The sequence below is a fragment of the Electrophorus electricus genome, chromosome 20, assembly GCF_013358815.1.
Source record: "Electrophorus electricus isolate fEleEle1 chromosome 20, fEleEle1.pri, whole genome shotgun sequence".
In the NCBI taxonomy this organism is placed as follows: Eukaryota; Metazoa; Chordata; class Actinopteri; order Gymnotiformes; family Gymnotidae; genus Electrophorus; species Electrophorus electricus.
The window spans coordinates 9,593,857-9,616,431 of NC_049554.1; the positions used below are offsets into that span (position 1 = coordinate 9,593,857).

The following is a 22,575-nucleotide window of genomic DNA, read 5'->3' on the forward strand; positions in this document are numbered from 1 at the left end:
TAAAAAGTCTTAAAGAATTTAGACTGAACTATGATCTAGTAAAAATGATATCAGTGTTATCAAGCCTACATATATTTGATCAATTACCAATACATAGAAAGTGTGCAACATTGATATTATACTCTTATTTCTGGTAACAATTTGGTACAATTTAATTAATTTCGCTGTTTTTTTTTTCAGGAATTTTCTTAAGGACATGTCTATGAATAATCAATGCACTTATACTGCTATCCCGACATCAGGTGACAAGACTGGACTACTCCAATGGCAACCACGACAGACAGTCAAGGCAACAAAATTCTGCAAAGCCATGCAAACCTTAGTTTGACACCTTTTTTAAATGCATCACTCCCCTTTCACCATCACATGAACAATGCTCTGCTAGGAATTCTCCTGGGTACACTGTCTCTACTGACAGTCATCATGAACATCCTGGTCCTGCTTGCAGTGAGAAAGGAACGCACCTTGCACACTGTGGGGAACCTTTATATTGTTAGTCTCTCCCTGGCAGATCTCATTGTTGGGGCAACCGTAATGCCCCTGAACCTGGTCTATCTGCTCGAGGATGCATGGAAGCTAGGTCGCGTTGCGTGTCAGTTCTGGTTGGTGATGGATTATGTGGCCAGCACTGCTTCCATCTTCAGCCTGTTCATCCTGTGCTTGGACAGGTATCGGTCTGTGCGACACCCATTGAGGTATCTGAAGTACCGCACCCGAGGGAGGGCCACATTGATGATCTGTGGCGCATGGCTGCTCTCCATGACATGGATCGTTCCAATTCTCGGCTGGCGTGTGTTCGCTCATGTAGACAGGAAGCCAGAGCTAGAGAGCAAGTGTGACACAGATTTTCGCTTTGTGACCTGGTTTAAAGTCCTCACTGCCATCCTCAACTTCTACATCCCGTCCTTTCTGATGCTCTGGTTCTACTCGCAGATTTTCATAGCTGTGCGGGAACATTACAAACAGTGGGAAAGCCTCACTAGTCCCAGGGTACAGACAGATGAAGATGGAACCATACAAAACTCAAATCAACTACAGAGAAGTTTCTACAGAGCTTCAGAGAAAGAAACCCTGGCCTTACGAATTTACTCTCAAAATGAAGGTATGCTGGATCAATATACTTTGGAACAGCAGTTTAACTCAAAGGACACACATGAGGAGAACAGTGACATCTTGGCTGAGAAAAAACCTAAAAAGCGTAAAACCTCCTTTTTTAATATTTCAAAACATAAGATAAAAAATGTGAGGGATTCAAATGAGATTTCTTCTGTAAGTCAGGAGGAAGACATTGAAGATGACACATCCTCAAAACAGCCATCTTTACCTTTGGGGTTTTTGCAACATGAGGAGAATGCTGAGCTCAGAATGTTTGTATCTGTTAATGACTGTAATGTATTAGTGCCAAATTCTGTTGCTAATATTTGTGAGATAACATCCACCACTGATGTTCACAAGTACACCACAGTTCTTTGTAATGATGAAGTCGCAGAGTCACCTACTTCTCCATGGGGACATAATGGTAGTCCCCAAATGGATGCTAGCAATGCTCTCACACTGAAACAAACATGGCAGAGGTTCTGTGTGCAGTCCAGGCAGTGTGTTGAGAACATGCGTGTGCACAAAGAACGTAAAGCCGCAAGGCAACTCGGTTTCATCATTGGAGCTTTCATGGTTTGCTGGATCCCGTATTTCATCACGTTCATGGTTATGGCTTTGTGCAAAACCTGTGTTCATCATGACCTCCACATGTTCACTATTTGGTTGGGTTATATCAACTCCACCCTGAACCCTTTTATCTATCCACTTTGCAATGACAATTTCCAGCGAGTGTTCAAAAAGATATTTTGTGTCAAACAGTAAGGTTTTGCCATCCTAATTTTTGAACTTGTAGCAGCCAAGTGTTCTGTTTAAATGTAAGCCTCATGCTCTTATGTTGACTTTATGTGCTTGATTGAATGTTTGTGGTGGCCTTGTGAAAACCTTTGAAGATCATTGTCCCCTTTGGCCTGTTATGTTGTTGAATCCATATGTTGGAGCTAATTAAAACCACAAGATACAGTGCATTACAGTGATTTTATCATAGGTAAAGGTGTTTTAGGAATGGTGCAAAGCACCCTTACACATGATAAAATCGCTATAATGCACAGCTTCTCATAGCTTATTGCTTTTATTAAGCATTGACAGAAACAATATTATAAAATTCACCAGAGTTCAATAAATAGTTTGTTATTAACAATATTGACAATAAAACAATTCTTCTGCCAGGCAATGTCTGCTAACAAGCTTTTGTTGCTAAGCAAAAAAGCAGCAAAGATTAGTTCATCCAGTGATCGCATTAATACAAAATGCAGTCATTATCAGGTGGTTATAAGTATGCATATATCAAGGATTTTACAAAGGCTTCTAACAGGCCTCAGCCAATCAGATTTTAGGATTGAAACCACCCATTTTATAAAGTGAATTTTGTTTCATGGCTTCAGAGATATAGCATCTTTGAACAGTGTTACTGTGCATTTGGAATGTTTGTAATCTGCATCAGATTTAACTATTTATCATTTATTTAAATGTAAACGTGGTAGATTTTCAATAAAATCTCATCTGATTTTGGTGGCACTGATGTGTTGTGTTTTATTTTCTATGAAGTTTTAATTAGTGTGTCTCATTTGCATTTGTTGTATTTTGCTATATGCTGTCTTTTGAATGCTTTACTCAGACCCATTTAGTTTGAACACTTCTTTCTTGATTATTCCCAGGGGGAGGGGTGAGAAAGAAAGGTCCTGTGAACATAACTAAAGGAAAACCAGCAAGAAAACGTAGCAGCAATAGTAATAAAAAATTGCAGACATAAATCTACATAAATTGGAAATCTACTATGTTAGAAACACACTGGACTCTCTTCACTTGTTGTAATTAATTTTCATGTTTCGGAAGACACAGTATGCTCTTTAGGTGGTGCATCTGATTTCCAGTTCAGACAAGCTGCCAAAGCCACTGTGAAGATAGTTATCAAAATAAGAGGCTTAGATATATGGGATTATGTTGTTAAAATCTATTTTTATGCAGTTTGTTATTGGTTTTAGATTAATTTTGTTCAGTGATAACATCTTTATTCCTTGTTAAAAATATTAATCCTAAAAATAAACGAATTACTGCAGAGATGCAAATATTGAACGATTTCAGGCAAATATTAGGATTTGTCTTTGTTAAAGGTGATGTGTTTTCAGTGTTTTTGAAGGGAGCAGTTTGGCTAAACTGTCTTTACTTCCTGAAATCTATCAGTAAACGCTATCTAAGAAAAAATGTCTCATGGAGTATTCTGGGCTCTGATGTCAGCAGCTAAAATCTTTAAGTAAACAAAAAAAATTTGAACACAACAGTAATAACATTTATGACAGCCACTGCAATCTAGAAGGTAGATGGCGTCTGGCTCTTGCAATGTTAAAACTGGAATCTGTTTGTTAAGGATGTGTAGCATGTGTATAAAATTGTCCCTATCCATCTTACAGTACGTAATATTCATTTAGTGACATAATGTTGAGAAATTAATGTATCGCTACCAAGACTTTCAGACAAGCAGCATTAGTAAGAAGGCATGAGTTAGCCTACTCTGCCTACACACAGACTTCATACTTACTGATTGCTAATTGCAAAAAGCATTACATTCAGAAAAGTTCCTTGTGATGCTTTTGACATCAGTTTTTCCTCATGTTACCATTACACTCTGTACAAAACGTTTTTCATTGAGAACACCTTGGCCTGATGTAAGTGTATATCAAGTACTATATAGCGGAAGCTTATTTATTTTTCTGTATAACAAGCTACAAACAAGAAAATGCATTATCATCGCAAGGGTACATCTGAATATATAGCTGACAGAAATAGGAAACAACATCCTAACATTCAATATAATCCACATATTACAACTGTATCATCTTTAATTATAGCCCACTCAGAAAAAGGTGGAACCTTCTATTGTTTTTCCATCCAAGAAGTACCGATTATTCCTTTTGTAGGGACAGCCAGTGGCCTAGTTATTTGCAGGAATCTTGTTAAACCAGTGGGCGGGTGAGGCTCACCCTCACCTTAGTAGCTAGATAGCAATGGCTACTTATCATAGCTAAGCATGACTGCGGCTAGCCAAACCTTTTTTAAATCAAAGGTTTCTCTATCTTCAGTCCTCGAGGATTATCTTAACTTGTGATATACAAAGAATCCTTGGACTGGTTAAACCTAGCTATTTTATGATACGGTCGAGTTTTGTTCAGAATGAAAATGGGCGGAACGTATAGGTTTTTATCAGTGTTTTCTTGTCTCGTTATATGCGTTTTCTTGATCATATTTTGGTTTTTCGTGTTTTATTCCATGGTCTTGGCGCCGTGAATACTAAAGAACGTTTCCATACCTAGGCTGAGACAAGTAGGGGAGTGCCTAGCTAGCTCTGCTTTTACGAATCAACGCTAACGCTACCTGGCTAGCTAGCTAAACGTCTCCATAAACATCTGGTTGGACGTGGGACAAATGTTCTGTCTGTCGTAAAACCAAAGCTTTACCTAACCTTTCACTGATCATCCCGAAAACTGCAGTCAGCCTGATAGCCAACTTGGCTAGCTAGGGTTAGTTAACCTAACTAGCTTTGGGGTAACTTATGAATGTGCCATTTCATTATAAAACGAGATTCGTTGTCTAGCTTGGTAGCGTTACTTATAGCAGTGTTTAGTGATTACACTCACATTTTATTAACTACATCTCGTCCATTAAGAAACGTCTATAGCTAGCTAGTTACAACAAATTAGCTTCCGTTAACGAATATAGTCAGTGTTATTTATGATTCACTACTGCGTCTGTGGAGTGCCGTCATACGGTAGTCACATGACTTAAACAAGGAAGTCACATTCTGGTAAGTGCTTCAATTTTACCACACACGTTATTAGCTTTTTCTGAGTTTTTCTCTTTCTGTTTACCTATATGGTTTGTAGACTGTCCTCTTATTTGGCCAGCTGGCTGGTTTCATGCCTCGTACTGTCGTTCAAGGAAGGTTAAGATGAAGATGAATCTTAACATTAGCTTATGGTTAGGCACAGTGCTGTCTTACTGAGTTTACTGAACCGGGGTAAAGGTAAACTAACAAGTTGCCAGATATTACACGTTGCCAAGTAGCCAGCTGGCTAACTAAATTAGAGTGAGTAGTATCAGTATTCCATGAAAGCCGTGTCACACTACCCGAAGCTTTAGCTACTCTGAAATGACTAAGTGAGCACCATGGTCTTGGAGATGCAACTCTGCCTGGAACTAACAAAATTTGTATAATTAGGAAATTGTTAAACTGAGAATTGTGCAATGGTAATAAATGCGTAGACCGTTCTCTCTTGGGCCAAGAGAGTGAAATAACTAGATTCTAGGTGTGCTAACTGAATCATCATGAATTGCATTTTAAAAAATTATTTTAATCTTTCTGTCTCCATGCAGTGTTAATCAAAGAGCACAGAGTTTAGCTTTCAAATGGCAGCTGAGTCATCTGAAAAGGGCTCAGCTGCTCCAAAGCTGCAGTTTGCCCCTTTCTCCAGTGCTCTTGAAGCTGGCTTCTGGCATCAGCTCACCCAGAAGAAGCTCAATGACTACCGTTTGGATGAAAGTCCAAAAAGTATCAAGGGCTATTACTATAATGGTGAGTAGGGTTGTGGGATGTTCTATTTTGCATTAAATAGTCTCTCTCCTAACAATGCTTGTAGTTCTAGGGTACTTCCTGTTATCTTTCACTCCCACACAATAGAAGGAACTTCATGACCTCATTTTTAAAATGATTTTGTGGTTAGTTTTCACAGTGCATGCCAGAGAAGCAACAGTGTTGTAAGGGCTTACATATTGTCTTTTGGTGGAGTTATGATTTAAGCATTTCTTGGTTAGTTTAATTTACATTTTAAAATAAATGCAGGCTCAAATTTACTATTGCCTGGAAAGGCAGACACATGATTATTGGAATCAGATTTTGCCTTTGGGGAAGGGCAGTGTCTTTCAGTTAGAAGCCAATAATTTTCTTCTAATGCACAAGATAGCCATTGATGGACTGCCAGGTAGGATGTACTGTGTTCTTTCTCTTTGTGCATGGTGCATTCTGCAACCAATCATCATTTTTCTCCTAAATCCACCAGTGAAACCTTATTAAATTCATGCATCATTGCAGAACAACATGAGTGCTGTCTTGTCAAAAACAATAAAACAGTGGTGAACAAATGGTTCAGTCTAACTGTGTAGTCATTTATATGTGTAAATTAATTGTCATAACAAAGTAATGCATTTTCTATGGAATTAGGTGACCCATCTGGCTTGCCAACTCGTCTGACCCTGGAGTTCAGTGCATTTGATATGTAAGTTTTGTTGTTTTCTCCATAGGGTATATGAAAGGTTTTTTGTTTTTGTTTTTTGGTTCAATTGACACATTTATACTTTTTGTGGTTTGCATAGACTTGTATGGATGTGCCTTACATGTTCAAATGCAGTTAGTCCTGAGAAATAAGCTACTGTTTTCTGAAATATTTTAGTTCAGTGAGACTCTAGTTTGTGGTCAAGATGTGAACAGTACCAAAACCAATAAAATGTCAGTCACACATTTTAGTTCTAGCAAAAGGAAATGCAGCATTTTTGTGATGGCAGCTAAAGAATTTGTAGTATCTTTTTAACAAGGTTGTGTAAAGTCAGAATTGCTAACTAATTATCTAAACAAACAGTGGATGTGTAGTTAATTTCTGGATTATTGTTTGCTTGATTATGAAGGCTCTTCAGTCTAATTATATTAAAGGCACCCTGGGTGAAAAGCAACATAACATTTGCTTAGGCTATGCAGTTTTTTATGTCCTGTAGTAAATTATTTATTGGTCACTCGTGAACTCAATTTCGGGAATAAGTCATTGCAGAGGAATCGTTACATATTTTGTCTAGAACTGGTAATTTTTGATAATTATGGTGGACCTCTCCACATACTTACAGTGCATCTGGAAAGTATTCACAGCACTTCACTTTTTCCAAATTTTATGTTACAGCCTCATTCCAAAATGGATTAAATTCATTTTTCCCCTCAATTCTACACACATTTTCCCATAATGACAAAGTGAGTTTGTTTGGAATTTTTGCAAATTTATTTAAAAAAATTAAACAAATTAAAAAAAAGTCATATGTACATAAATATTCACAGCCTTTGCTCAATACTTAGTTGAAGTACCTTTGGCAGCAATTACAGCCTCAAGTCTTTTTTAGTATGATGCTACAAGCTTGGCACATCTATTTTTGGGCAGTTTCTCCCATTCTTCTTTGCAGAACCTCTCAAGCTCCATCAGGTTGGATGGGGAGCGTCAGGCCACAGCCATTTTCAGATCTTTCCAGAGATGTTCGGTCAGGTTCAAGTCTGGGATCTGGCTGGGCCACTCAAGAACATTCACGGAGTTGTCCCGAAGCCACTCCTTTGTTATCTTAGCTGTGTGCTTAGGGTCATTGTCGTGTTGGAAGATGAACCTTCACCCCAGACTTGGGTCCAGAGCGCTCTGGAGCAGGTTTCTTCAAGGATGTCTCTGTACATTGCTGCTTTCAACTTTCCCCTCTACCCTGACTAGTCTCCCAGTTCCTGCTGCTGAAAAACAAACCCATAGCATGATGCTGCGGCCACCATGCTTTGCTGTAGGGATGGTATTGGCCAGGTGATGAGCGGTGCCTGGTTTCCTCCAGACATGATGCTTGGCATTCAGGCCAAAGCATTCAATTTTTGTTTCATCAGACCAGAGAATTTTGTTTCTCATGGTCTGAGAGTCCTAGCAGCCTGTACCTTTTACTGAGGAGTGGCTTCCGTCTGGCCACTCTACGATACAGGCTTGATAAGTGGAGTGCTGAAGAAATGGTTGTCCTTCTGGAAGGTTCTCCTCTCTCCAAAGAGCAACGCTGAAGCTCTGTCAGAGTGACCCTTGGGTTCTTAGACACCTCCCTGACTAAGGCCCTTCTATCCAGATCAGTCAGTTCTAGGAAGAGTCCTGGTGGTTCCAAACTTCTTCCATTTACAGATGATAGAGGCCACTGTGCTCATTGGCACCTTCAATGCTGCAGAAATATTTCTTTACCCTTCCCCCAATCTGTGCCTCGATTCAATCCTGTCTCAGAGGTCTACAGACAATTCCTTGGATTTCCTTGGCTTGGTTGTGCTCTGCAACTATGGGACCTTACAGACAGCCTTTCCAAATCATGTCCATTCAACTGGATTTACCACAGGTGGACTCCAATCAAGTTGTTGAAACAACTGAAGGATGATCAGTTGAAACAGGATGCACCTGAGCTCAATTTTGAGTGTCATGGCAAAGGCTGTGAATACTTATGTACATGTGATTTTCTTTTTTTTTTTTTTTTTAATAAATTTGTAAAAATTCCAAACAAACTTTTTTCACTTTGTCATTATGGGGTGTTGTATGTAGAAATTTGAGGGGGAAAAATTATTTAATCCATTTTAGAATAAGGCTGTGACACAAAATGTGGAAAAAATGAAGCGCTGTGAATACTTCCCGGATGCACTGTACACAAGAATGTGTACAATTCCATTGTCTGAAATCCCTGAAAACATGCTCTTGGATCAGCCAAAACAAAGAGTATTGAGACCCAATACAGAGTTTGGTTGGGTTGGGTTGGCTTGGCTTGGGTTGGGGGTGGTGGTGGTAAGTGTTTATTTAATGTGTAGTGCATAAACCCTGTGTGGAGTAATCAAAGTCTCTCTGGTCTCCATGTGTAGTGATGCACCCACACCTGTTCGGTGCTGTCCTGCTTTAGGCACCCTGTACAACACCAACACACTGGAAGCCTTTAAGTCTACTGACAAGAAAGCACTGCTGGATAAAGCAGCCAATGAGGTGGAGTGGTTTCATGTACTGTTTAATAGTTTCTTCTATTTATCCATTTATTTTTATAATAGCTAAGTGATTGCCTATTGTTGTTTTTCTCACATTGACAGCCTCGGTTATTGAGCAGTACATTTGTGAGATCAAATGTTCTGGAGAAGTATCATAATTCCTAGAATCCCATGATTTAATTATTATTATAATATACACAGTATATGGCTGTAGGCTATACCCTTTTTTTAATCAATGATGATTAATATGTTTAATTTGCATGGGACACTGCTGTCATCCAGATTCATGTATATAGTATATGTAACAGGATCTGAATTTGTGAGTCAGGGCACCCACTGCATAAACACCAAGGGTAATCTTTATCTGTGGTTGTTCTGTGTTCATTTGGCACAGTAGACATACAAAATGCGATGTTATGCATAGCTTTTGATTATTAATATGCAAATAATTGTGCATTCCAAACAACAGTGCATGTGTAGTTTTTAGCTTGTGTGTATGGACCTGTTAGCTGTTAGAATATACAAATATAAGAAATATAGCAAATAGATCATAGGCAAGCTTCTTTTGATGGTGGAAAATGTGCCATCTCTTTTGGTAATATTTGATGCAAAATTCAAAAATTCATGTTTCTTTTTTCTCCTACACCTGCTGAAAATGCAATGTGCCATCTTAATAGATTTGGAATGCCATTCAGTCAGGTGCTGCTGTGGAAGACCCTTCAGTTCTGAACAGATTTATCCTCTTGACATTTGCAGTACGTATCCGCATTTGAATAGAAAGCCATGTGGAGAAGGCGGATATTGCATCAGTCTCTCATCAGATTCTCTGTATTTAGGATCTGAAGAAATACCACTTCTACTATTGGTTCTGTTACCCTGCTCTGTGCTTTTTGGAAGGAATTCAGCTTGTGAAAGCCCCAGCCTTATTAGAGCAGAGTTTTTCCCCCCGCCAGGTGGGTTGTTCTGTTTAAATATGCTTTCTAAGGCCTGGTGGGGAGTCCATTACAACAAATATAAATTAAGTTGCAGTCTTGTCATGGAAATGGAGGTAAATATTGGGTTGTTTGCCTAACATCAGATACAGAAATGTGGGATATATGAGATCAGTGACCTAAGGTTTGGAGAGTAGATAAACAAACACACACACACGCACACGCATATATTTATGCAGTGCTTTGTTTTTAGACTTGAGCTAGAATAACCTGTTATACCTTACAGTACATTTATGTTCTGAAGTCATCTTAATTTCCGTTTGATCATTTAATAAATTATCTTCATCACTCTCATTTGGCAGATATCTTTGTTTCAATTGGCTTATGACGGGCTCTGTTCCACAAGTGGTACAACAGCTGTCCCATATTTCCTGGTCAAGTACTCGGAGGAGACTTTTGAAGTGGCCTTGCTGAAAGACTGGGGCTCCTTCTTTGCAGACCTAAAGAAGGTATGGCCAAGGCTGAACAATGCAGCCGATAAGAGTGGCCTGTTGAGCACTGAGAACACTGCGTACAGCAAATTGCCATATGTGCACAAAGGCATCAGGTAGACTGAAACCATGTCTGTTGCTTTTTACACTCACTAACCTTTGGTGAATGTGCCCTTTAATAAAGGAGTAGGGAGGTGAAAAAAAAGAATATTAAAAAAGATATAGGTAGTACAAATTGCTGAGTACTACACAAGGTTTCCAGAGAAACGGGACATTTCAGGCAGAGATTCTTCATCATCTCTGCAAGCAAAGTGCTTCTGAAGTTCCAGGAGGAACCAGTTCATGACAGTTCAAAATAGTAGATGTAACATTCATGGAGTTGTTTTTCTTTAAGTTTCCTAACTTCATACCTGCCATAACAGTAACTGGAATGCAAACATATCATTGTCCATAAGCAAAATGCACTGCTATTGGAAACAATAAATTCTTAATTATTCTTGAGTCTCCAAACTTGTTAAATGAAATAGCCAGCAATTCTTCTCTTAGTTTCTTCTGTGTAAAGCTGATTATGTCTCTTCCAAGAGACTGCAAGACTGCAGTGATGCCTTAGGAGTAGTGCATAATAACTGATCCTTTCATGTTAGTTATTTTGTGGCTGTGTTAATAAATTTACATGTAGAACATCTAAAGCAGTTGCGGGCTACAGTATGATGGTTATTATTCGAATTATCCATTATCTCACTCTTGACAAGCATGTTTTTGATATTTTTGTCTCATCTGTAAGAGGTTAATGGAGGATCTTTAAAAATGGATGCAGCATTTTTAAATGATGTAAATATAATAATAGCCATTGATTTATTTGTAGGATTAGTGAACACTAAAGGTTGATAGTAAAGAGTTATTAAAATTTCAGTGTAATACACAAGGTTTCCAGAGAAGCAGGATGTTTCAGATAGTGGTCCTTCATCAGCTGTCCAAGCAAATTGCTTCTTTCTCATAATAATTATTATTAAAAAAGTATTATATAAAAATTGAGTGACACTTCTGGAACATGAGCTCCCACCAGAATCTTGGCAGAATCTTGCTGCATCTGCCATCAGCCTATTTAGTAAAGTAGCATGAATATTATAGATAGACTTTGTTAGTACATAATTATTTATGTAGTTACTGCATTTTGTATAATATAAAGTTATAGTTTCAAAGTGATTTTTAATGATCCACAGTAGTGGTAGAGTTGGGTCTTATGAATCTAGCCTCTACTTTATTCCCACTTGTTATGAAGGTTACCGTGGGTGTGTATGATCCATGCACGCTGTCTCAACATCCTGGATGGCCTCTTCGTAATTTCCTGATCCTGCTTGCCAGTAAATGGTAAATACATAACACCCAGGTCATAACATGCATCCCACTGAGTTTATGTTTGTAAAGTGTCCCTATATTTCAGATGGCTTTTTGACTTTTGACTTTCAATGGTTAAACTCTTAAACAGTAATTGTTGTCACTATTTTAAACTTCAAGGCTATGTGGTTATAACCTCTACCAATTCATCCAAATTTCAACTCCAGGCTCCCATTTATGACTGTTGGGCTGCTTTTACACTGATGCCTTGCTCTCACCAGTGCTTTATTATTTACACATTAATTAATGGGGTTTTGATTGAGCATTTTCTGAATCTGTACTCCCACTGAGTTGTGCATTTATTACCTGAGAAAAGACTGACAGTGAGATTGTGTTTACACATCCAGTAGAACTTCTGCATTCTCTACACACCAAGTGCATAAATGTACTCCATGCACCACTCCGTGGTGACATTGCTTTACTGTTTCTAAGCACATGTCCTCTTTCCTTCTGTGATGGATGTTTGTGTGTACGTTTATGCATTAGGGGTCCACAGCTGGAAGTGGTTGAGGTTCTGTGCTTCAGGGACAGGACACTCCAAGGCATGCGCTCAGCACTGCATAGCATCGTTTTCCAGGTCAAGCTTCCCAGCTTCTCTGCAGGTAATTTGTCTTTCGCAGCAGAGCAACCGAGAATAAACAATTTTTCCTCATTTTCTTCAAGTCAGCAAAAAGTGCAGCCTGTGTGGGTTTAAACATGAGTACAGGATCTTTAGTTTCCTGGCAGGATGGGTGTGATTTTGAAGGCTTGTTGGATAAGTTGAATCATGAAGTTAAGCTTTACTGAATTTTTAAAAACTACCGAGAAGTGACTGAAGAGTGATCTTTAAATGTTATATTATTATGTCTCAATGTATGGAGCAGAATCCATGTCTCATCTTAAAGCAGTTTTGGCAGTGGGGAAAAAATGTGAAATGCAATGCAAAATTAGTATTCCTTTTCATTAGTTATGTGTGGAAAAGCAAGAACTTCCTTACATTGCTCATTGTTAACTGTTGATTGCTGGAAAACAGTAAGGAGGGATTCGTATCTTAACATTAAATGCTGGGTTCACGTGAGTGTAATGCGCCTTTGAAAATTTCACTGTGCAGAGCTCTTGCATTAAGCTGACCATGCATCAGTTAGCAAGAGTAACATTTGGTCCATCTTTGTTGTCTTGAGTAAATGAGCTATCTACCATTCTATGGTCTCTGCAAAGTATTATTTTTGTCATTTGTCTTCCAGTCTGTGTGTCCTACATGATGACTAAACTGATCTTTGATCAGTGCTCATGGGCAGCTTTTCCCATGATCCTTTAAGATCAACTACAGCTATGTCACAGAGTTGGGCACCTTTCACTGTGGCACTAATCCTGCACACTGTTGATGGAAATAAATCAAACATTATGGAGTTATGTGAAGAATGGCAATGATGTATTTGGCATTTAGCTCTGAAGCCTTCAAGTCACCCCAAAGTGAAATGTGATGCAACGGTGCCAATTGCTTTTCAAGATGAATAACTTTTAATTCTTGCACAAGTTCAGTTTTTATTAAAAACAAAAAAACTATTTGCTGCACAACACTGTTGAAACCTAAAATCATTTGTTTATAGCATTTCACAGTTTACAAGAATCTTACTCTCTACAATCTAGATCAGCTCAGTTCGTTTTTACAACAGACGTTGTCACCCTAGTATCAGTTGTCGTTACTGGGGCATGGTAATCATGAAAAGGGCAAGGTGAGCATCTCTTGTAAATGGCCCCAAAATTGTGAAACGGAGAGCTGTAATAACCTGGCTAAAGAGTGACAACAAGGAGAGGACATGAGGGCGCCTCAAGTACCCCTCCATCAAAAACAAAGGGGGCAGTAGAATGGAATGACCACAACATTAAATGCTGTAGACATGCTGGACAGTGCTAACCCACGTTGGCCCTTGCTGAACCATGGTGACAAGTGCTGTAATTGTCATCACTCTAAGCACAGATAAAGAGCAGGCTCCTTGGTTTCCAGCTGGCCTTCAAACTCCTATAGTCCAGAAGTGCTATATTCTCGTTATAGTTGGTTCAGAATCACAAAGGTAAAGATGCTTTTTTAAAACGACATCTGATCCCTGAGCAAAAAAGATTTAGTATCCTATTTCTGGAGGTCTTTGGACCAGTACTACTTTAGACCATTTTGGGCTGAATTAATTTAAAAAGTTACTTTTTTCACAACCTTCAGTCTTATTTGGTTGTTGTGTGTCTTGCTGGTCACAGGTGATGTTTAGCATTGCAATGGAAATGAATGCCATGCCCATGAACGACTGCACCAAGTGAAACATGCAAGGTTAAGAGAAGATTAGCACATTTGTAAAATTTAAAACACATTTTAAATGAAGCACTCCAGGTCTAATTCAAGCTTCTTTGAGGTTCCTCAAGGTTTTCTCTTCTTTGACTGAGGATTCACCCTCCCTTGCTTTTTCTTGTGATTGTTTGAGCCTCCATTTGTAAAAATTTGGGTTATTTCTTGAACTTTTGATAGCACGAAATGCTTAGCCAGTACCAGCAGCAACAACTGATTCTTCTTCATTTTATCTTTTGCTTTTTAACTGAAATATACATTACACAACATAATTGAATTCAAAACTCTAAAAGCTGGCTAATAGAAACCAGTTAGTGCAATTGTAATTTGCCTTTCTATATAAGCATGAGTGGTTTCTTCCTTCTGTAAAGCCAAGCCGTCCTTAGAAGTAACACTGTAGTTTGAGGGAGTTGGTGAAAGTCTGACCTGCTGGGCATTTAACGCATACTAGAATTTTGTGTCCTTCAAGTATTAAAGTGGAATGTGACTAGTTAGGACAGCTAGCAGACAGTCGATTTAGCCATTGTGTCTGTTGCTTGGCCCAGATAACATCAAATGGGAGCAATACATGTTCACAAACCTTAACATAGAAGACCTGTCTTGCCCTCAAAAAAGAAGAAATCACATATTCTTTTGTAAACACCATTTAGAGCCAGTAGTTTAGTGACCTCCTGTGGATTTAGTAGCTGTGACAGACAGGGATAGGACCCAGGGCCTGGTCTTGCTTATACATTTGTTTTGGGTAACTAGTACACCTCTTTATATTACTTAAGTGATGTCAGAGATTACCTTTATCAGTGCTAAGTAAATGTACAGTATTCTATTAGCCAGCACTTTTTTAAATTTGGTCTGGTGTGAGGTGCCCAGGGACCTTCCAATTTTCCCACCCACTATTGGGGGTGGTGGTGGTTGTTTTTGTGGTTGTTGTTTGGGGGTGTGTGTGTTTGTTTGCTGTTTTTGCAAATACTCATCATTTTTGAGTTCATGAGCATGTGTAATGAATGTAAATAGTACATGTATTTCCTAAAGTTTGTCCAAAGAGTGTGGGCTGGGAGAAGAACTCCAAAGGGGCCATGGGACCTCGAAGTGTCAACCTTAGTGAATGCATGGACCCGAAAAGGTATCAGGACGAAAAGATGCACCTCCTACATTTATTAGTTACTGATTCATATGTTTTTGTTTCTATTGACACACAAAAATTATGTATATGTTATGTGCGCACGTGTGTAAGACTTGCAGAATCATCAGTTGATCTAAATCTCAAGTTGATGCGTTGGCGACTGGTCCCGTCACTGGATCTAGACAAGGTTGTGTCCACCAAATGCCTGTTACTTGGAGCTGGGACTCTAGGTTGTAATGTGGCAAGGACACTCATGGTGAGAGCCTAATGTAACACATTTAAAGCACAGTACAAGGATTTTGTCATTTACGTAGAGAAAAATATATTCTGTAGGAATGTATAGAGTGGAAATCTTGTAGACCTGGCTGTCCAGTTTCCCAAAGCCTAAGCCAAGCCCTGAATGAGGGAAGCAATATCTACAGGAATTAAGTATAACATTTTAAGGCTTCGAAATAGTTTGGTAGCTTGTTATTTGTATGTTTTTTATTGTAGATTGCTTATTTTTAGTTAGTTTATTTTTTTTAAATATTGGAGTTAAATTACTTTCTTTTTGATACCATAATGACATTATTTTAACAGAAAGCGGGACTCACAGGGTTTTCCTGTGAATTCAGAGACCCTTATAATTTTAACGCATGCAAATCTTTTGAAGGTTTTTAAAAATAATAAGATATGGTTATTCCTTTTATGCTCTTCTACCACATTTTAACATTTATCCTCAATTTTCTAGGGCTGGGGGGTGAGACACATCACCTTTGTAGATAATGCAAAGATATCCTACTCTAATCCAGTACGGCAGCCTCTCTTCGAGTTCGAAGACTGCCTGAGTGGTGGGAAGTTTAAAGCCTTGGCTGCTGTGGACAGACTGAGGAAGATCTTTCCTGGCGTGGTGAGGCATATTAAGTGATTAATTTCAGGACAACACATCTCCATAAACATATTGGAGTCTAAGACATTCATAATGTTTGTGTACATAAAGTTTAAGGAACAGACTTTTTTGAACAAGTTACTGATCTACAACTTTTAATTTAGACAAAACTATTGCAATCCTGCTGTTGGACACAAGCGTTTAGGGGAAGGGATTAATTGCTTAAAGTGTGAGATATGCTTAGTAGGACATAATTCTTCCACTAGTCATAATAATAATAATTATCATGCTTTTTTAAGTTCTCCATAAAACTTTGACGGTCAGTTTCATCTATAATATTAAGTGTCTCTGCTGGCAGCAAGTTCACACATAGTATTAGACTTTTGCCTTGCCTGCACTTACTTGGTTGCAGGCAGAGTTGCCTCTGTTTAAGACCCCTTTTGGAAGCATAAATTAACCAGACCTTAATCCTAATTTAGCGCAGTATCAAAATTGTTTGAAAATGTCAAATTGTTCGAGAAACACTGTTCTTTGTCCTTGGCAGGAAAAACCTTACAGGGCTTATTCCACATTAGGCTTCCAGATCCCTTTCAGACTCCATGGATGCAGCCATGCAGTGTTTAGCTCCCATGACTCAATGGGCTTTGTTATGACTGTGTAGCTATTTTCTAGGTATAATTAGATTCTGTGTAATTTTGGTCGCTAAGCAACAAAATCGATGCAGGGACATTTCCTGTGTGTCAGCAGCATAGTTGTTCTTATGCAGAAATAGTGCGAGGGTGAAGAAACGCTCGACTGGTGTGACTGACTGTGAGCCAGGGTGTACACGCACTCCTCTGTGTAGGAACACCCTCAGCTGCTGTTTATGGCCCGGGTGTTTTTTTTCCCCCCTTCCAACGAATCACCGTTCTGTTCTGTCTGCCCCTTCTTCTCTACCTCCATCTGTTCATCCAACATTTCATCAGCCCCAACCTGCCATCCTGCTCTCCTGATACTTAATCATCCTCAGGAGCTATGTCAGATCAGAAGCCCTGAAAATTTGAAATAAGGTTGAACACTGAAAATTAGCACTTTTAATTACTCTTGCTTTTGAACACTTCTCATCTCCAATCAAATGATGCATGAACAACAGTCATGTCTTGTCGAAGTTCAGCGATATTAAAGTAGACTTTTGTCTGTAAACATGAAAGGGTGATTACCTTTTAGGCTATGTCACTATGTATCCTAAGTGGGCACTCATGAGTTTCTCAAATGCTTTTGCCTTTTACAAAAAAATAACAAGTGACAAATCCCCACTCTATATAGATTTATTCTGCCCTTGGGAGCTAAGAAAATGGAAAGCTGCTTAATAACTGTACACTTAGAAGGAGTGAATGAGGCCCAATTAATTGCTTGGGGACTCCAAAAGGTGACCTCCAAGCAGAGAAAACAACTGCTGAGCACTAGAATAAATCAAAATGAAAGCACAAGGGTTTCAGGATGGTTAAGCCTCTAAAAATGCTTAGAAAAATGTAACTTTAATGGTAGCCACAGTGGTAAATTCCATTGGTTCAAACTAGCTGTACCTATGTCTCAGCTGCTCACCTTAAAGCTCTGTTATTGTAGCTCAACTGGTAATGTAATGTAAAGATGAACTGTGCTATATTGTTACTGACTGTCGACTGTACACAGTGGCTCTGGTTTGTGCTTGTCAGCCTCATTATTGTGCATGTTCAATTGGTGTCAACAGTCAGCCGTGAGGACATTTCCTGATTGGCTGTTTAGTCTAAATTTGACTTAAAATGTATGTATATAATACAGAGATAATATAGACGACAATCTGCATGAGCGTGTTTGTTGCATTGTGGTTTGCTCTACCTAGGCAGTGTGGTAGGCTAACTTTTTTATATTTTGCTACACAAAGTAACTACTATCTAGTCAACACATAGAACATTTATTACCTTGTCGTTACCGTATGCAATTTTATGGAAAGAAGAACCTCAAGAAGAGGTGGGAGTCACTCAGAAGTCAGTATACTCAGTATGAAGCCTGTAACTTCGAGAGGCAGCAGTTCCCTTTTGAGTTATTTTCTTTTGTGCTTTGTGTGTGTCATTCATCAGCTTGGCTTGCTTGGTATGTTCTGAATGTAAATACACACAGGTGACAAGGGGATACAGTGAGGTAACGGAAGGCAATCAACAGCCACTCGCAGTTCGCGTTAGTTCTTCAGTGTCAGTTTGGTGTGTAGTAGCAGATTCCGTTGAAAAAAATGTCAAAATGATATACCAGTAAAATAACTTGAAATAAATATGCTTTGTTGACATATAATCTATAACACATTCAGAATACTGGACATGGAATGTGTTCTGCCAAAGCCATGGCTGGACTGGAATCTCCTTTGAACATTATGCCAAGTTAACTGTAACATTTTAATAGCTAATTACTTCAGCCAGGTATGAGGAGCAATGCCTAGTTGGTTTGTGCCAAAATGATAAAAGCAGAATTATCTGACCTTATTACTGGTCCTAAGCCTATCCATTAACTTACCATCACACCTAACTCTAACCCTAATATCATTCCTTAATCTAACCTTTACCATGTCTTCATACCTGTTCAAAACTTAACCCTAACTCTAAGATGGGTGTTCTTAGCTAACACACCAAGGATGGTAGCCAAATGATAAATTATAACAAACAACTTGGACTAAATGTAATGTTTTGTACTTATTGGAGCTGTTATTTTTTTCATTAGAGGTGACCATCACTGTAACAGTGAATGAAATAAAGATACTGGGAATAGTGTAATGGCATGCTATATCATTTGCTGCAGTACCACATGTTGTAGTCAAACAAACACATCTTCATAATGTGAGCAAGAGACAAAATAATTTATTTTAAGAAATGTTTACTGACAAAAAATGAAAACATTTAAATGTAGTTTGTAAATTCAGAATAAATCCAAATTTATAAACTCAATTTGTGGCTAAATTTGGAATGATTATTGTACAGAACTTGATATCAAGCCAAAAGTGCTTATTACTTATTATAATTATGGTTATATTTATTATTTATACTTATTATTATTATTATTATTTAAAAAAAATTGAAGCTGAATCTGAGCACTTCATCATAATAACATAAAGCCTTTCATGTGAAATGTTGGACCCACGTGAGACATTATTCATCAGGGAACACATTATCTGATTCATGCTACACTAAGCACTTGCTCTGGTGGGAGTTGAAGCCTACTAACAAATTCAATTGTGCGCTTTGCTCACCGCTAGAGCTGTGAATGAACTACGCTCTCTCTCCTTCACATTTTCTCTAAGACACCTGATGCTTTGATGTTCCAGCCTTCCTGCAGGCTTCTTGGTTCATCCTCATCAAATTTAATTTGCAAGTAATTGGAAAGCCTTGCCAAGCTGGAAAGGTATTAAATTTCCCACAAGATGGACAGTTATTGAAAATTTCCCACTAACTGCATTGTTAAATGCAAGTTCGGTTCTGCTGCTATGCCGGTGCTAAAATGGTTGGCATTTGTGGATATATTTTGTTTTTCGCATATCGATATCTGGTTGGCTTGTGCTCAAGAACCAACTACTCTCACACACCCCCTTCACAGAATGCTGAAGTGCTGCAGTGAAGTGACCACTTGTTCATGTTTATTCAAATTATCCATTATTTGGCTGCCTAGGGTTTGTCTGCGGAAGCACTAGTTAGTGCTTCTGCTGTTCTGCACTGATAAATTAATGCAGGCACCACTGTTGGGATGAAAGTTTGCTGACTCATGCTGGTTTATTGAAAGACCTCTGTCTCTGTGTGCGTGTGTGCGTGTGTGCGTGTCCATAGTAGGTGTACATTTGTGTCCTTGGAACAGATCTTGCTCCAAAGTCCTTAAATCCATGTCAGTTTAATTCCTGCATCAACAGTTGCTCATGTGGTTACCATGATGAATTAGCCCCATGCTCTGTTTGCACACACTGGTCATTATTTATTAATGCCTCCATCTTGTATTGATCGACTCCTCCTGTTCTCCTAATGAGCTCCTCATACTTTACCTTTCCAGAACCCCTATGTGTACAGCCAATTAGATGCTAGCTTATCTGAGCCATGATGATCTGTTTCTTCATTGCCCAGTCCCTCTTAACATGGACATTCACACTCTCACTCACACACACACACACACACACACACAAAAGAGGACATTACATGCAAATATTCAGTCAGATAGTCGTGTGAGATTAGAATTTTAGGAACTTGCTTCAGTAGAATTTGAGTCATTTCATCCTTTGATGTTATCAAGCACCATAGATCGAACTGCACATTTGTTGTAGCATTATTAAGTACAAGCTTTGGAGGGATAAGGGGTGACATCTGTACAACAACTGACACAGCTCACGCTTCAGTTGTGCATGCAATTTGAGCTCAAACTGATTGTTGCTTTTGTTTTTTGGTAGTTGTTTTTACCACAAACATGTATTCATCAATTAAGTTTCAATGTAAATACAAAACTTTGTAGATACCTTAAAATTTCGTTGTATGCTTAAACAGTCAAAAGGAGATGCCAAACAAATTTTTGTTAGTAACATTGAATAGTGCACTGCAGTCTATTAAGTGGACACCTTAAATAGCTAAGTTAAAAAATAGCTAAGTTAAATACACTGGGTGCTTAAGGCACTGTAGGTCCATACTCTAGTTCTGTGTTTGGTGAAATGTACATATACGTATGTCAGCTGTTATTCAGACCATGCATCAGAATTAGATTTCAGCCATTTGAATGGACACCATAAATGGTAATTCATCTGTGAATTATTTTGCCAGCATATTGTAAGAAAGCATATTGCATATTATAATATAGTAGCAGGGTTTGATTGTTGAGATAAATATTAACTGGGGGGGTACCCTCTCTGCATCTGCATCACCAAAATGACATACTTAAAATATTTAACCTGTTTATAATGAGATAATGTACTTTATTTAAATAAAACTCCTTCCTCACCGTTTCTCCCACCTAAGTGCCATTGTGCAGTTAAGAACAACAAGATATTCACAATAAATTTTCTAAATAACACTAAAACACTCCTCTCTGTCTCTGCCACTGCCAGAATGCCGAAGGCTTCAACCTGAGCATTCCCATGCCTGGCCACCCGGTCAATTTTTCCGAAGTGACGATTGCGCAAGCTCGGCAGGACGTGGAGCAGTTGGAGGCGCTGATCACAGCACATGACGTAGTTTTCCTGCTAATGGACACCCGGGAGAGCCGATGGCTTCCCACAGTCATAGCTGCCAGCCAGAGGAAGGTAGCTCAGATGCCTCTGACTTTCTGCATTACTCTTAATGATGTGCTGAGGGTTGGGGGTGGGGGGGGGGTTATTGGTGTGAGTTAATTTAGGGAGTTTTTTGTGGTTGTTTATTTTTTGTTTTTGGTGAGCTCCACTGCCCTTTTGCTGAAGTGGGCTGATGAAGTTTGTTATTGTCGCTTTGTTGTGACTGAAACCCACAATCAACAACTGATAACGTTTTTTTTTTTTGCATTTTGAAAAGGTTCGCAGAAGGCTATAAAGCCATATATCAAGTGAAATCAGAAAATGACTAAAAGTAATTATGCAGATAAAATCTGATTTAATAATAATCACAGACACCCTGTTGGAGAGTCCTTAAATGTCCTTAAAGTATTGGGGTTAGATAATCAAAGGGTACAGGGCATTCAATCTGTTTTGAGTTCTTCCAGCTAGAGGTACCAACACACTACAAAGTTGTATGCAGGTGAATATATATGGCCAAATGTTTAGCAGAGCAATAATGATGCTGACAGATCATCACTATACATTAGCTTACTACTTACATTGCTGTCAACTTCTGTTACCACAATGAACAGTATAAGCTATAGTGTTAAATATAAGATAGTCAGCATGCCATCACGTTAAACAGTAGTCATTGTGTCAGATTAGAGATTAGGAGTTTTCATACTATTTTTGTCCAGTCGTACTGGATATATACCAAGTGAAACTAACTAAAACTGAACTTCTAACTGGCTGTTTGCAGTTAGTTAGTTCTGTAACACTGAAAACAGTCTGGAGTGTAAGCCTTCAGTAAGTGCAAAGAGTTGTTATAATATATCTTTATATAATGTAATTATATAAGTATATAGGTTGTTGTGTGATGATAATTAATTAACCCTTATCTACTAATAGTATATCTGCTGCCAGGTTATTGTGGCCAGGTTAATGTGGTCTCTTGATCATCAGTTTAAATCTAAATTAACCTTGTTCTCATTTGCAAAATCTCTGTTGTCACAGCTCATAGTTAACGCTGCCCTCGGTTTCGACACCTTTGTGGTAATGAGGCATGGCCTGAAGAGAAACAGAACCTCGGACACCGGAGACACCAGCACTTCATCATCATCATCATCATCTTCCTCTGCATCAGGCACCTTTTCATCCTCGACGCCAGCTATACCTGGTGGGCGACCATGACAACCGAAAACCAACACACATTATTTTGGCCATCTCTTCTGCTGATTGATGGTGGAATTCAAGAGTATCTTTCCAGTGCATGTGTGGAGGTCTGAATTGTTGACTATTATTGAAGTG

The 22,575-nt window shown here is 38.7% G+C and overlaps 2 protein-coding genes across 3 annotated transcripts in view; both read left to right on the top strand.

The window, feature by feature from the left end:
- Window positions 1-264: 264 nt before the first annotated feature.
- On the top strand, window positions 265-2,524 carry hrh1 (histamine receptor H1). Its single transcript, XM_027020358.2, has one exon. It carries the CDS (start codon window positions 265-267, stop codon window positions 1,858-1,860), a length of 1,596 nt encoding a protein of 531 aa, XP_026876159.1. The 3' UTR covers window positions 1,861-2,524.
- Window positions 2,525-4,079: 1,555 nt separating this feature from the next.
- atg7 (ATG7 autophagy related 7 homolog (S. cerevisiae)) overlaps window positions 4,080-22,575 on the top strand; it is a 55,449-nt gene continuing 36,953 nt past the window's right edge. The window contains exons 1-14 of one of the 2 annotated variants that reach the window (XM_035520162.1): window positions 4,080-4,897; window positions 5,467-5,665; window positions 6,311-6,365; window positions 8,762-8,879; window positions 9,556-9,633; window positions 9,715-9,831; window positions 10,173-10,319; window positions 11,584-11,672; window positions 12,186-12,301; window positions 15,028-15,136; window positions 15,248-15,392; window positions 15,867-16,025; window positions 21,088-21,282; window positions 22,282-22,444. In XM_035520162.1, coding sequence (XP_035376055.1) covers window positions 5,500-5,665; window positions 6,311-6,365; window positions 8,762-8,879; window positions 9,556-9,633; window positions 9,715-9,831; window positions 10,173-10,319; window positions 11,584-11,672; window positions 12,186-12,301; window positions 15,028-15,136; window positions 15,248-15,392; window positions 15,867-16,025; window positions 21,088-21,282; window positions 22,282-22,444 — 1,657 coding nt within the window. In that variant the 5' untranslated portion in view covers window positions 4,080-4,897; window positions 5,467-5,499. The remainder of the gene's footprint in view (window positions 4,898-5,466; window positions 5,666-6,310; window positions 6,366-8,761; window positions 8,880-9,555; window positions 9,634-9,714; window positions 9,832-10,172; window positions 10,320-11,583; window positions 11,673-12,185; window positions 12,302-15,027; window positions 15,137-15,247; window positions 15,393-15,866; window positions 16,026-21,087; window positions 21,283-22,281; window positions 22,445-22,575) is intronic. The other variant, XM_035520163.1, reaches the window with a different exon arrangement.

Bases quoted from the DNA above. Each gene is read 5' to 3' on its own strand.
- hrh1 (XM_027020358.2), top strand. From the start codon at position 265: ATGGCAACCACGACAGACAGTCAAGGCAACAAAATTCTGCAAAGCCAT.